At 38.0% G+C, this 16,550-nt stretch overlaps 1 protein-coding gene across 1 annotated transcript in view; it reads right to left on the reverse strand.

Annotated features, from left to right (window-relative positions):
* Positions 1 to 6,031: 6,031 nt before the first annotated feature.
* The window catches only part of MYO16 (myosin XVI), a 296,257-nt gene continuing 285,738 nt past the window's right edge, over positions 6,032 to 16,550 (reverse strand). Inside the window, exon 34 of the mRNA XM_086610862.1 lies at positions 6,032 to 6,265. Coding sequence (XP_086466988.1) covers positions 6,032 to 6,265 — 234 coding nt within the window. The remainder of the gene's footprint in view (positions 6,266 to 16,550) is intronic.

Genomic DNA, 16,550 nt, shown 5'->3' on the forward strand with positions numbered 1-16,550 from the left:
TAATTTTTATCCAAGATATTCTTAACTGCAAAAACTGAGACTAGATTGATAAAACAAGGATTTAGACAAAATCTAGCTGTGGGCTGGTATTCAGAATCACGAGGAAGGTTACAATGTCTGGAGATTTCCAAAGCACTTACCTAAACTTCCCCATCCAGAGATGACTGCTCTCCTATCCTAGTCCTGTCACACTTGAACACTACTTGCCTATCTGATTTGTGAGTCTCAGACTACACTATTACACTGCAGTAAAAATAGCTAGAGACAGCTAAGTTTTAATTCAAATGATCCACATGAAGTTATCTTCCTGAAAGGATGTAAAATACACTCCCCTAGTTTTTGGAATATTTTCCTGACCACTAAGTTATACTATATTGTGAGACAGAGCTGTATCTCCATAACTGTTCATTTTTGTAGCTGTGGCTATTTCATTGCCACAGCTTTCTAGCCTAGTGGTTTGTTCACATCCGGACAGTGAGAAAGTTGCATTCCAATTCTCATTTTCAGAAATATTTAAGTAATTTATATTAAGCAGTAATTAGAAAGAGCCTGGAGCACATTTCTCCACTTTCTTTGGGAGTGTATGACAGATTCAGGAGCTTTTCTTTCTATAGTCTAATGAACACCAGCAGACAGGTGACTACATATCCATGTAGACTGGAAAGGGGCTAGAGTCCAAGTAAAAACAGCGAGGGCACAACCATTAGCTAATAGCTGTCACAGGAACATTGCTATGATGGCAATACACCTGTGCTTGTCAAATTTTCCCTGTTGATGCTCCTAAGGACCTCAGCAGTTCTCCTGCATCTCAAAGCAAATATTCATTAGTGGGATCTTTTCAGAGAAGAAAAAATTTATGAAAAAGTATGTCCGTGAAGAGTTGAAATTATGTGTAAATTCAGACTGCATCCAAGAAACAATTTCAGCTGGAAAAGAAAAGGTGAAAAACATGTTGAGAATATTGAAATATTCTATTTCAGTATTTTTAAATGAAATTGTTCCATTTAAAAAATTAAACCTAAAGGTTATGCTGTAATTTCATTAAACCACTTTTTTTTTCATCATAAGATTGTTTGAAAATTAGCCTAAGTTGACGAGAAAGGAAATAAGAAAGGCCTAAGAGGGGATTTTATTCACATATATGAGAACCAAAACAAGCTACTTAAGGTTGAAGTAACACTTCTAGCTAATTCAAGATGGTTTTTTTTGTTGTTGTTTACTGTAATAAATCAAAATTCTCAAAAAGTGAAATCATGACTCGACAATTTTTTTGCCTGACACCTCACAGCAAAATCCATGATTCGGCCAGATCCTGTGTACACTCATGTGGTTGGGGAAAGGGCCAAACCGCAGGTGGGAGAACAGACAGACCTTGCTAATGATCTAATTCTCACAGCCACAGTATAAGCCAGCACCAGGATTTATTTATTTCTTCTCAAAATGAAAATCCTGAGTATACAGAGAACAGCAAAACTGAAAGAAAAGCATTTCCTTATACGCCCTTCTGTTTTGTTCAGATACTGTCAAATAGTTATGCTCAGGTGGTGTTTTCTTTTTAAAAACTATATATTTAGAACACAAAGCCATGAAATGTTTAATACCATTCTGGAAAACTGACTTGTACAGAGTTTAATTACATTTATTATTTAACAAGCGAATGGCAAAACTTATTTTAGGTTCCTCAGAGCATTTCAGATATTAGCAGGCTTTATAGAGATAAGAGTAACAGGATTACTAGGGATGTCAATACTATAGAGCAGAATTAAAAACTACAATGGATATGGCTATTACTATCACTTTAGAACTATGCTACAATCTATTACGCTTTCTTAGCAAGTTAATGAAATTCTTTGTCCCACACACAAAGGATCTACAGTATAATAAAGTTATTAATGAAACTAAGTCAACCTTTTAGAAGGAATAAAAAAGGATCACTGCAAAAGGGAAATGTAATTCACTTATTCAACAATCATACTATTTTGTAAACAATACAAATTTTTAAAAGGCTTATCACTTCATGCTGTACACAGACCTTTTGTAAAATAGAGGTGCATGTATTTCTCTGAACGTCTAAAACAGTTTTTAAAAGCAAAGTTTTGCTTATAATCTGCAATAGGAATGCAACAGCAACTAAAAACCACCAAGTGCTATTTCAGGAGTAACAAGTAAGGTTTACAAGCTTTAAAAATTTCTCATGCCAACAGCTGTTGTTTTTCTTTTAGTGTGGTTTAACACGGTTTCAGAATTCCCTTGGCTTTAAGACCAATGACTTTTTAAGGTGTAAAACATATCTGATTCTTCTTACCTTATACTGAAGGACAGGCTGGTTTGTTAGAAGTTTTGTTTGTTCCACATATTAAAAATTAAGCAATAAGGCACGATGTGGAAGAGTGATTATCCGATGATAACCCCAGCTTCCTGAAATTGCTTTATTGCAAATATAAATATATTTTAGATTGTTCATTGGATACTAAGGGCATTAGCATGCTCATAGAATTTAATCTTTCCCTTTAGAATATTAAATTCATAAGGCGCTTTTTTTTTGTCTAAGCTATTTTTTAATGTGCAAGAGAGGACTTCATATATTCAAGAAATACTGTAATTGGCTGGTGCATACTCCACTGGGGAGATTAATTTACAAGCACTGTACAGTTCTGCTAAAACTACTTCTCAACATTTCAAAATGTCAATAGTATATTTTCCCAGCCCTGTAAACACATTTTGATACACAATATAAACTTTAATGGTAGTTTTAAGACACCTCTGGGGGTATGGTTATTTAAGCAATAAGACACAGTAGGGTGTGAATTATGGTATAATAATTCCCTACCAACTGCATTGTTAGGCACAAGGCCAAAGGCCAAGGGACCAATGAACACACTAGGTGTGAATTATGACATCATAAGTCACACTCTAGAGTGTCTTACTGCCATTAGAGAAATATTTAAAACATGTTTTAACACAAATACTTTATTCCTATAGTACTATATTGTAATGGAATATCCTGAAAAATCTTCCCAAGTAAAAAGTTAGCCATTACATAACCTGGAATTAATAACAAAATTGAAAAAAAAAAAAAGTCTCATATCTTCTGCCGTTTAGTTTGCCATACTGCACTGCGGCAACACGCTTTAAGGAAGAGCCCCAGAAAATATATGTCTTACTCAAGTTGGCAAAAAATAGAACAAAGGCCTTCTGCACAGAGGGGAATAATCTGCTTTGCTCATTGTCTGGAGAACCAGATTGCCTGAATCAAGTTTGCACTGGCTCCTCCTGTGTAACTGTTCTGATGAAACTGCTAGAAAACCTACATGCCTTTTTCCCACACTTGGCTCATACTGCCGTAACGGGGCACAACACAGACTTTTAAATTAGAGTAGAAAAAAGGCTGCTCAGACCCCATCTGAGCTCCTGCAGCTGAGGCTGATCACAGCTCTAACACAACTTTTAGTAAGGACTGCAAATAGTATAATGTGCATTTATGCTATTTGCTGTTTTAAACTCCATTTGACAACTGCGCTGCCCCCGCTCTGGGTCGTCCCGCGTTACAAGCGCAGCAATGACAACCGCGTCGTCCTCTGGAGATCCACAAGCTCCCCTGACAAACGGCTCCCTCGCTGACCGGCAGCAAGCTCACCGCCGCAGCTGGAATCTTGACATCACCTAAGCTGGCTTCTCAGTCAGTTTTTTACAGCTTGCCCTAAACCCCTGGGCTGCTGTGGATTGCTTGCTACCAGTCACCAAGCTAGCTAGTGGGCATTAGAGTGAGGGATATGAGAGGGCTTATGAGAGGGCTATTTGCCAGGCCTGTTTGAGGAGCAATAAGCCTGAGGGCACGTCTGCATGTCTCAGTGCAGTGAGGTGCTCCGGGTGGCTAAGCTGGCTGGGTAGGTGCTGTTACGGCTATGTATAGCGATGCTGTGCCATGTAGGGATAAAAAATTGCATCCTGGAAGCAATGTAGTTGCAAGGTCAGATTAATTAGCTCTCTTGCATCCAGTTCTGGAGCCGTTTTATTTCACTCTCATGCAGGGATCTCTGCGTGTCTCCGGTTATCTGAGCGAAAAGACGGAAACCTCAGTTCTTCCAGGCAAAGCCTTGCTCTGACGTAATTGTTTCGCGGGTGAGAGCTGTTTTCTGCATAACCTCACAATGGTTAGCTGCCCCTCCTGGACAAAGTCATCATCTATGGCCATTTACGTCAGCTGAAGAGAAGACTCAGAGTCCAGAGTCCCTGCTTCTCCGTGAAATAGAAATGGGTAACCTTACTTCTGTGAAGCTAACAGTGGTAACAAGGTAAGATTCTGAGCTAACCTGGTGTCTCCCCTTCCTTGTCCACTCAAAATGTCTCTTTTAATCTCCAGCAAGATTAAAGGTGCTTAATTCTGACTACAGCTTGATGATATGGGAACAATTCGAGTTTTGCTGCTTCCCTGTGAAAACAAACAAACGCGCATGTGATTGCTTTTTGCCATTCAGCCTGCTTGAAGCTTCTGTCAAACGATGCAAAAATCTACATCTCTAAGCAGTTTTTTTCCCTTTCCCAACAACTTCCAGCCAAGGGTGAGCTCGCTTTTTTCAACCTAGCTTACATTTGAAAATATTAGTTTTACATCCACTTGCAACATTACAAGCACTTTTTCCTGGATCCCAACAGGAACGAGGCAAATAGCCAAGAAAAGTGTTTCACACTGGCTCTACATACTCCAAGAACTTAAAATAAGCACCCTCTGACAAAATACCTGTGTATATATATAAATTACATCTTTTAGTGGCAAAGCAGTATTTCAAAGACTACTGAGCAGTAGCTAACAAGTTTCCAGCAGCATGTTTTTCATAAATTAACATTACTGCTCAGAACTCATGTTCGCCAGCGAGAATGCTCCAATTTCTGAAACCATTTCATTACATGAAATTTGAGGTATAAATGCATCACTGTACCACCATAAGGGCATAATCCTTTGATATACCCATCTCCATAAAGCCTTCTGGCTTGTAACAGTAAATCACAGCCCTATTTTCATACCTCATTACCATTATGTATCTTTCCACTGACACTTGACCTTACGCATAATCGGGTATGAATTTCAAACCATACTTATAATCTACATGAGTGGCTCATTATTTTACATTACCCAGAATGAAATAAGATTTGAGATGCAACTGCAGAATTCAGAGTTCACACATTCAGAAACACGAGTCCACCGAAAAGAAGTCATGCTCTCTAATTCACGACTGTGAACAGCATCAAATCACACCTGCATATAGGAGCTTTGCAAGAATTTCAGGATTGGATTTTAGAAAGGATATTGCCAATTCTGAAAAAACAACACAGTGTTGAAACTGTTTGGTATGTCGTTAAAGATAGATAAACTATGAAAGAAAAATGCGAGTACTGAATTTATTACCTGTATTTTGAAGAAAGAACGACAGCACCAATTGCATAAAGTTATAAAACACCAGTAATAAACATGTAAATAATCTTCAGGTTTGCAACGCCAATAGAACACAGACATCTACAAAGAAATATATATATGTATACATGTAATATAATAAAACCATTCATTAGAGAACAAGAAACATCATATTTTTGTACTATATAAAACAGCTGTACAGTGTGCACACAGACTTTCCTGATCTCTCTCAAATGCCTGTCAGTCACTTCTCCCTGTCATCATTTGCTTCACATAGCTTCTTCATTGTCCATGGGAGAACTCCAAGTGACCATCTTGTACTTTTAAACTAAGTACTTATAGTGCAGTTTGTCTCCATGTATATATACACACACATACATATGTATACTCACAGATGCACACATATATATGTATATGTGTATATATACGAAAAGAACAAACACACACATGTACACGCACACACGACAGATCTAAACAGCTCCTCCATCCTGTGCTCTTGAATGAATGCTTATAAAAAATCCCTGCACGCTTTGCGAAGGGAAGAAAACTTGCTGATTGTGCAGATTGAAGTCATTAGATGGTTTCATTCCTAACAGTCTGCAAACACACGCATCTGAATCACATGGTGGTATCCCATATGCCTGAAGAGAGTCTGTTGCAGGAGGTATCTTCCACCTTCTTCAGCAGCGTTGGCTTTTTACAAGGAGGAGGAGGTGGGGCTGTGATTCTTTGCTCAGTGTTGTGCAAGATTTGCTGCCAGTCTTCTCTCTCTTCGCACAGCTTTCTCCTCCAATCTAGAAGCTCTTGCAGAGCCACGCTCTCATTCTCTGAAAGTCTAAGCTGATGAATAACCTGTTAGTGAGAAGGAAATAATAATAATAATAATAATAATAATAATAATAATAATAATAATAATAATAATAATAATAATAATAATAATAATAATAATAAAAAAAAACAGGTAGATAAAATTCATTCTCCTGGCAGTGTAAAACTGCAACGTCTGTGTTGAATGATACTTCATACAGGATCCTCTGCCTCTTTTGTCATGGATGTGAACCTGTGGACAGAGCAGATTCAGGTCCCGTTTTCTATCTCCTTTGTAATGAGCTCAGTGACATGTATAATGATGTACAAACAATAACGACTTTCAGCAAAATTACCTTCCCTTGAATTCATGAGAAGTGTTTTATACTGCCAAGCCCTGTGCAAGGAGGGAACCACCTTCTGCTCTCCATCCACTATTTGCAAAGGGCACCATGGAGCATTATAAGCTTATCCACACATTCCCGTTGGATGATGAACAGAAATCCTGAGACTGCTACAGTGTGCCCTGACTTAGCCATGTTAGATGATGAGTGGCTGTGAGTGCTCCCCTTCTAATATTTACAATTAAAGAAATAAATAGATGCATGTGGGTAAGGACTCAAGTTCTACACTTCTGCTGAGAGAAAGCTGGTCTCATTTGTACTACAGCTGAAAGTAAACAGATCAACCAACCGTGATAATAATTTGAAGCAATCTTGTCCTCCAAAAAGGTTTAAAACTTTGTGCTTAACTCCCTGCCCCCATTATCATTATTTAACCTTGAAACAAAGAAAATTCATGATTTATTTCAATCTCATGTCTGAATGTCATGGAACTGAAGCTGTAGGAAGCAGGTGCCAAAAAATGAAACAAATGAGAAAAGCTCCCCTATGTCAGCAAAGTGTATGTCAACACAATTCTTTGAAACACCCAAAACAGACTGCCCACAGTGATGAGTACTCTGTATTTCAACTCGGTCTCAAAACTGTTGTCATATAATACTGTTATACTCACAAAATTCTCCTTTACACATAGCAATTAGCAGCTGCAGGAGTAGTAAGGTTTTGCCCCTAAATGTAAATACCCAAATAGCCATAACAAAGAAATTGTTTTACTGTTTAGAATTAGTAACGCTACTTGTTGCAGATAGATGTTATCCTTAGAACCAGGTGCTGGCCCTTGTCTTCCTCCAGAGAATACATTAACAACTTAAAATGTAGTTTCAATTGGCCTGAAACTATTTATAAATTTATCTTGAAGAAGTCAAATGGTTCTTTACTGTATTCATAATTCACCTAGAAGAAACTGTTCCCTCTCATTTAACGTTTCTGTTCCAATGATGATTTATTTTGTTCAAGTCAGTTTGAAGCCCTCATGACTGCACAAGTCCACAGTCATGAAGTCCATCTTACCACTCTTTAAGACCTGCTTAGCCCCTATGCAGCACAGCAGCACCTAGAGCAGGTACTGAGAGTTATTTGCTTGGGGGTATTCTGTAGCAGAAGGGACCTACCTAGAGAGTATGAACTGAACCCACCGTAAGTTAATGGCCCATGGCCCTTACCCTGCTACCTTCCTTCTTAAGGACCCTGCAGGGACATCTGTAAAAGGCACCTATGAGATGACTAAAATGCCAATACTTCACCTCACACAACAGGCTCACATGAGCAGTATGGCGATTCTTGTCAAGGTTGCATTTATACTCCTTGCAGAGAGGGCTGCGTGTCAGTCACCATGATAAAGGAATTGATGTACAGTGCCCTTAAGTGCTCACGAGGCACTGCGCATGCGGTCGGTTCCTGTTGCAAGGAGGGCTGAGTGACAAGAAGGGCAGTTTTTGACACTGATGGGCAATGAGGTTCCTGGTGTAGAAAACTTTGCTATTGCCTGTGGCTCCTGCTGTTCCTTCATGGAATAGCAGGTACCTGGGTACAGAGGCTTACATGGGCTTTACACTACAGCTTCAAACACGTCCTGTGCAAGTCAGACCTTTCACACATGCTGTCAGAGAAGGAATGAGATCGTACATGGAGATGCCTGAAGATTGATGTGGAATCTGCTTTATTTCTAGCTGGTTGATACTTCAAAGAGAAATGCATTAACTTATATAATGTCTTAATAAACGGTAGCATAATTTCAAGTACAGTTGCAAATTCTGCACTTTTAAGAAAAAAGAAGAAAAATGGAAAGTGTCTGAAAGACTCAATTAAAGTATAGTTTGGTTCCATCCCAATTGCATACCACTATGAAATCAGAAACTTCTTTGCTTTTATGTTTTCACAAAATGCAACAAGGCATCTCAGTGACTTAAAGGAAAATGAAATGTTCCACAGATATTGCTAGAGGAATATCAGAGATTTCTTGTATACCAAAACACATTACCATTTCTTTCTTTTTTTTTTCAGTGTGGGCAGTAAAGATTAGAAGACAAATGAAAAGTTTGTAACTGGAAACAATTTATCAAGAAAGATAGGTCATGTCTATATCCTATAGAACAGGTGTATAGTTTGGAGGGCACTGTGACCAATTATTTCCATAGATCTTTGTGGGTTTAAATTATAGGCATAATCCAGTTTAGAGAATGGGTAGATTGGAATCCAGTCTTCCCAATTTAGACATCTTGTTTGCACCTAAATTTTAGGCATTTCGTGAAACTGTATTAGGCATTCTTCTCAGAGAGGTGCTGGCACGCACAAAAAGCACACTGTGTTAGACCGTCATTATAAGAGTTTCATATGAAAGAGTTTCACAGACAAAGAATCAAAGACGTGCCTGAACACTGGTAAATAAGTATACTCATAAGAAAACAGGTATTCTGAAACTCTATGTTATTGGATGTGCTCAGGTGACAACATGACTCTAATGAAGTGTGGAGGAATTTTCAGTTTTGAGAGATGGACAAAGTATTTGAATGGAGGCAGTGTCACTGCTATTCTGAGCAACATAAAGGCACACAGGCGCAGGGCGAAAAGCGAGTGTTTTGCCTGGGCAAGGCAATTGACAAATGCATCCTATTTATAGCTTCTAGGCACTGAAGAAGCTTTATTATCCCGACCCTGCTTATGCAAGCTGTAAATTAATGTTGGTTCAGCAGTTTCACTATAGAGCTCATTTTCCAGTGTATAGTGGACAAATGTTGGTTCAGTCCACAAATAAATGTACGTCTTTTATTGTATTTTTTAAACAAGGATGGGAAAATATCTCAAATCTTTCTTCATCATGAGATTGATCTGGTAAGTAAGCTGGAAAAAGTTTATATTTCAATCTGGATGAAGGACGTGATGGAAATGCAGTGGAAATGAAATGAAGGAAAATGCAAAAGAAACGGCAGAGCTTTAAATAATCAATTAATTTAATTAGATCTATTTGAATAACATGATATCTTTTTTCCATTCATGATTAGACCTGTGACACGCTAAAGATTTATTATACATATTCATCATAGGAAAGATTTGCTGAATAATTTTACATGAAGCACAATGTAAAACAGCAAGCTGTTTCTTCATTATTATTCTATATCCTGAACAGGTATTTTGTGAAGGGTGAATGAGATGTGTAGGAATTAATTACTTTAAGACTACTGATCTTTTCAATGAACAATGAACAAACAACTTCAACCATTAAGGGGCAGAGGTGGTACCAGCTGTAGACCAGGATTTTCCTACTCAAAGTCAATAGTCAATCAGACATGGGCAACACAGTATTTGGGTTAGACCCACAAAAACATAGCATTTGAATACCTAGCAGTTAAGAGCCCTGCCACCTGGTGGAAACATCACCCCTGTGTTTGGTATCCAGAGTCCTCACTGAGCAAACAAGGAAAGCTGAAGTATCAAAGGCAGTGACGCGCAAGAAAAGAGCATGTGGAGTTACCAAAGCTATTCATTGGAAACTGCGATAGATTGAAGCAGTTAAACAAGATCCATATTTTCCACTGCAAAGTATGGCAGGCTGAACAAAATACATTTGTAATGAGCAGCCCAGGGAAGAGATCCCAGGATTCGTTCCTCCCCTCTCACAGCCCAAACTATCAGACTGCAGAAGCAAGTGCTCTCCTCCTGGCACTAGGGATTGTGGTTGGTGACAGATCACCAATGGCTCGGTTCCATCAGGATGCGCATGGAAGGACTTTCACCATTATCTAATGGTTAGAGCATATTGGGAATTCAGAAGATGTGGATTTGACTTCTCTCAGGTTGACGAGGAGATGGAGTTCCCACATGATGAGAGGACACTGTGACTACAAAAGGTGGACTCTGAGTGCAAGGAAGAGGGACTTTAGCTCTTGTACTTTATGCTGTCCATTTGTGATAAGCATGTTAAAGCAAATCCTTCACAGTGAGTCCCTTGTGGTTTTAACACACAAGAGACAGTGGAGACAGAGCACTTTGGTTGTATGCTGGCGACCATGAAAATCCTAGAGCACAATTTTGCCTACTGAGTTATACACACTTAAGTATTGCATAGTCACTGGAGAATGAGCCTCTGAATTGCCTTCTGGATTTAGGCTTCTAAATTCTCCCTAAATGTCACTTTACAGCCTAAAGCAGACATACTGGATTTCAACATCGTCTTAGAATCAAGATGAGTTGCTATAAGATAAGTCAATAAATTATTTTAATTATAGTCTTATTTCTTAGGCTAGTTAAAAAATTCAGTGAGTTTTTAATTATGGAAAGTTGAAGGCTTCACATATTTAAATAATTTGTGACAAAAGGTATGACAGATTAAAAGATTAACAGGTCCATTTAAAATGAACTTTAATTTGAGCTATTTAGAAATTTGGCTCTAGAATCTCTGGAAATTCATTCTGCATTAAAAGATCAAATGCTATAACTTTAGGGGGGATATTCTGTAACATTCAGAAGTAACAAAGAGCTTTTATTGTCTGTTTGTGTCAAACACAACAGTTTTAAACATCAAGCTATGTCTGAAGGACTCATTAAACTGTCTGCCAAACAGAGATTTACTAATCTCCATTAGTATATTCTTTTGAGTATTTCACCTCATTTTGCTCTCTCCCTGACCAAATGTAGGGTTTTTAATTTTTCAAAAATATGTGTATTCTACCTTAGTCATTTTTTGGTCACTTGGCGATTGCATTTATTTTTCTGCTACTATTCACCAGAAAATGAAAAGAAGTATTTAATTACATTCTTGAATGTTAAAACTTACAAATAAGTTTCTTTGCACAAAATGCAGCTCTGCACGTTTTATGACACTTCTAAGTTCCCTCTGTAAGTTTTAATAAAATTCATGAATACAGACCTATAACCACAATAGAAAACAGGTTTTTAAATCACAACACAATTTAAGGACATATATAGCATATAAACCTGTGCTCCTGAGACATTTGCATAAGGTAGTCAGTCCATATTTTCCCTTCAGAGAAATATGACCAATTATTTTCTTTAATAGATTTGTCAATCTTGGTGCTTTAATGTAACTGTCAGTAGATGCTCACAATTAATTATTACAACATTATTATGTTTCTCTTCCATTAGTGTTTTAAATTATTAGTAAGTTGAGGTCTCATCATGAAACCCATGTGGAGATTGAGTCTAGAACAGCAATGATTTTGCCTTTCTAAAATTTGATCAGGCTCTAAAGTGAATGATGCAATAAATGTAAAATGCTTATGATAAATTATCATAATTATCTTAGAAATGGAACTGCCTTGACAAAACCTATGTTTTTAGTCTTTTCCAATTTGTAGACTGCCTAAAAATGTAAGCAGAACAAATTTCAGCCAATAGGTGACTCACAGTTATCTTTATTAGAGCCCTCAAAAGCAATTCACAAACCCCAGTGGGTCTCCTGTGGATCATCAGTTTTAAAGACAGAAGTGATCAGGATGTTCTCACCTCTCATTTCAAAATTAAAGACACAACTTAATTCAGTAATTCTGGAAATATTTCTTACTGTACGTGATTATTAGCAAGACCAACACATTTTGACTCAACCTGTGACAGGCATGCATCTCTCACAAAAATGTTTCTAACTCATTTTAACAGCTTCTTCCTTCTCTGTTTTCTTTTTGCATCTGATAAGCCCCCACACTGACTGCTTCCAAACATGCATGTCACATCTTTTTTCCAAACTACAGGACAGGCACACTGCAATCTCTCAAAAAATCCTGATGCTTGAAGTTCAAACAGATGTTACAAAAAAGGCATAAATCAGAAAAGGATTGCTTTTCCACCGGTTCTTGGAACAAGAAAAAAAAACCAGTCAGCCTACATGTTATTTACCAATACGATACTCATTTAAAGATAGCAGGGGAAAGCACACCCTAAACCAAGGGTGTGTTAAGAAGCCTAGGCAAGCATTCAACACAAATCAAATCAATATGTAAATTTGTGTTTGATTGGGAAACCTGCATTGGCCACGTAATACCCCAGCAGGGAGCAGAGAGCAGCTATGATAAATGAGTTTACATGCTTCTAAATTCCAATTAAAAACCTTCAAATACAAATATACCGCTGGGATCCAAACCGATTTGTGTTATTGTCTTGTGAATGCTGGGACATGGATTTTTTTGCAAATGCAGACCCACTGGACGTTATAACTTGATATGTGATATGCAATAATAAAGTGATTTTAGTTAATTGTTCCTTTAAATTGCTGATGTTTTTCTTTTGTTGAAGCAACTTTACAATCTCCAGAATTAAAACTGTCCAAATGGATGGCAAATGGGTTTATTGGACAGCAGAAAATGGCAAAGACAACAGATGCTCTGTCTGGTGCAAATCTGGAATTGCTCTGAGGAGGTATGCCAGCTTAAATAGAGTTAAACAGGAGATCCATAACTTATACGTATGTATTGCATTTGCTTTGTTCCACACAAGAAAATATTTTTTCTCTCTCAGTTAAAATTTCTTATTACATAAAAAAAATAAACTACCTTTAGAACAGGTGTTATATAGGAAACATACCAACGGAGGTTAAAACTTTGCTGATATTTAAAAACTGAGGGTAATCTTAAAAGTAACTTTATATTTAAAATAAAACTAAAAAGAGACTACATTTCTGAGCAAACTGGATCATCACAAGAGTCAGGAAGAAACACTTTCTCTTCCGACAAGCATTTTTCGGCTATCTGGATTTTTTGAGGGACAGATTTAATTTTCTTCCAAACATCAGCTGTGGGGTGATGCTGGAAACACGATATTCTGCTGTCAGAGACCACGCAGGCACAGGCATCTCTGATTGCCCAGTCCAGCCCTCTGCTATCACATGGCATCTGGAAAATTCTCAAGCTTCATCCTAAACAAATTAATTCCACTGTTTGCCTTGGTTTGGCTTTCTGAAAAGATTTTCCAGAATAATTCATGAAAGGAAAGTCCACTAAGGATTACAAGCTACAAAACAAACTCTGCCTCCAGAAGGCCCTTGCTCACAGGCCACTGGAAACTGAGAGATCACACTGGAGAGAGGCACCCCCTCACCCCTCTGTTTTCTCTAGGCAGTAGCACCTTATCATTTTTGTCAGAAAGAGTCTCCTGGCCTACACATACCTTTGGTGTGCCTCAGACAGAAGACTTTATATTCTTCTTCATCTGATTGTAATTCTATTTTTAGTGTAAGTTGTCTGATTTTCTCTCATACTCTTGGGATTTCTGGTTTTGGTGGGGTTTTTTTTGTTTGTTTGTTTTGGTTGGTTGTTTTTTGGGGGGGGACAGTGGTGGTTTTGGGTGATTTTTATTTTTTTACATTTTAGTTGCAAAAGCAGGGTTTGGTCTTCCGTACTTTTGTACCTTGCCTCAGTGAAGTAGTAACATGCCTGGGACTGCGATATTCTCAGTTAGGTTAATCATCTTCCATATAGCTTGGAGGTATTTCAGCTATCAAAGATATTATATCTTTGCAAAATAAAATCAGTACACAAATTCTGAGTATAGCTGTAATGTGTAACCTGGCAGAAAATACTAGAACAAGGTAGGCAATATTCAATAATATCTGACAGCACACACGTCAGGCACTCTGATTACCTAAGCTGGGAATAGTTGGATCAGCCTATACATTCAAACCAGGGGTGTATTTTATTTACTTATTTGGATCTTGTGGGTTTCAATTATTTATTTACTATTATTTGTTTTGGCTGAGTTTCTTTCAATTCCAGATATCAACTACAAAATGCCACCTTCTTAGAGTTACTAAAACATCCAAGTATATTGAAATACACTGTTTTTTTCTCTAAGGTAGTATTTCTCTTTCCAGATAAACTGACTACACAATGCTCTTTAAAACCTTCAGAGCATCCTCCTAATTCACCTCTGACACTTGAGAAAGAGATTATGTTCAGGACAGCAACTGTGCCTTTCTCAAGATGAGTTCTGAAAACAAACCATTTATTGTAGAGGTCTTCAGAACAGCTGACCTAACAATGCTGATACCACTTTGTACATAATCTAACCAAAAACATCTGAAAAACTGCATCATGTTGCTACTTAATTGACCACTGCTGCTTTATGGAGATATTTTACTCAATCAGTTAGAGACTAGGTTTGCCACAATGCTTTCGAAGCAATTACAAAAACGATCATCAACTCGTATTTGCTAATGCTGTGTGTCATCCTTTCTTGTATAAAAACATCACACTTACGGTCAAACAACGTTAGAGACAAACGCTGCCTAATTTATGGCCTGTTAGCTGTCTAAATCTCTGCTGATCTACTCGTACGCCGCAGTGTGTGACAGCAAGCGAAGGAAGGGCAAAGGAACCAATTTATTGTCTCTCGCACCAGGCACTTACGACCAAGTCAGAAGCGAAGTCACTCTCCACAGGTGCTGTCAGTGGGGTAGTGGATCACACTGCCATTGAACTCAAATTCGAAGCAGCCTTTTGAGGTGACCCATTGGCCATTGTGGCAGCCCAAGGGGAATAACTACATGATTGAGCCAAACACCTGAGCTTAGAGAGGGCACAAGGATGCTCAGGAGGTTTTGTTCCCTTCCCCTCAACAATCACAGCCTTCTACCAGGGGAAAATAGTGTAGTGAGGATGAGGCAGAAAAGGGACCTCAAATGTGTAGGGAGCTGACTGTGGCATCTATCAGTTCAGAGAGGAGAATCTGTGCGTTCCCTTTTGGATGTTGCAGCAGTCAGATCTAGGACATACCTGCTGAGGAGAGGGGCATCAGCCCTCCAAAAGCCCTTGATATAGAAACACAAGATATTGTACCTACTGATGAATTTATATGCCGTGTTACCTCATGACATTACAAAGAGAATTCTTTGACGTTACTGTCAAAACAACAAACAAAACACAATTCAGGGAGATATGCTGATTCAGATCAATGATAAATGCATAACATTCTATGTCCTTTCTCGGATGTTATGTGTTTACAAAGGCGTTAGTGATTTTTTTATTACACCAGACTTGTTTGATTGCCACGTTTTGCTTCAAAGATGATCAAAGATTACTTCCAGCTAATAGGCAAACACGACAGACATAAATAATGAATGTTAGAGCCCAGGGCTTAGAACTGTGATGATGAGTGGGGGGTAGCAACACATTGCATTTGTGACTATTCATTTTTTTTAACTTTTGAATAGTCAACAAAAGAAGTGATTGGCAACAAATATTAAATCAAGTAAGAACAAAGAAGGCCCTTGAAACTATAATGAATATGCAGCTCTTGCTGAGGGAAGAGACGGCTGAAAGCAATGAGATTTCATAAAATAAGAGCTATGGCTTAAGCTATAATGAAACAATAAATACATTCTTCACGAATATGAAAAGACATATCCAATTTTTCATTGTCAGATGTTGGCTCCTATATTACTGCAATCTGCCAACCTGCACTATGGGGTTTAAACAAAATAGAAGAGATAAGACTGCAGACTTTTTTAATATAACAATGTGTGAAAAAATAACCATCATTTTTAATCTTACCTCTTTGAGCATGTGACAGGTAAAACATGATTCAGAAGCAGGTAACGAAAATCTCATGCCAGGGTGTATTGTATGTCTGATATTACTTAAAGTAGTAGGATGGCAAGCTGCTTGCTTATTTGTGTCTTGTTCTGGGACTATTTCCATAGGACGCTGAATGCAAGTGACATCATTTGATTACAAATAAGTCAATATTCAGCCATTAGAAAGCTAAACTGCACAAAGAGGCTTTGCACTGTTTAATAGGAAATTTTCTACCTTTCTTCTTGGATGGCCGAATCTTCAGGAGACTATGGTTGCGAACTAACTTGCATAGCAAGCAGGTGGATTATTAGTCCCCCTCTCTTTTTACTCCACTACACTGTGCTCTGTCCTTGGTTCTTTCCATCCTGTTTTTCTTATCTTCCTTCTAGTTGTTTTTCTCACTTCTCT

The sequence above is a fragment of the Tauraco erythrolophus genome, chromosome 1 (genome assembly GCF_009769465.1).
Source record: "Tauraco erythrolophus isolate bTauEry1 chromosome 1, bTauEry1.pri, whole genome shotgun sequence".
Taxonomy (NCBI): Eukaryota; Metazoa; Chordata; class Aves; order Musophagiformes; family Musophagidae; genus Tauraco; species Tauraco erythrolophus.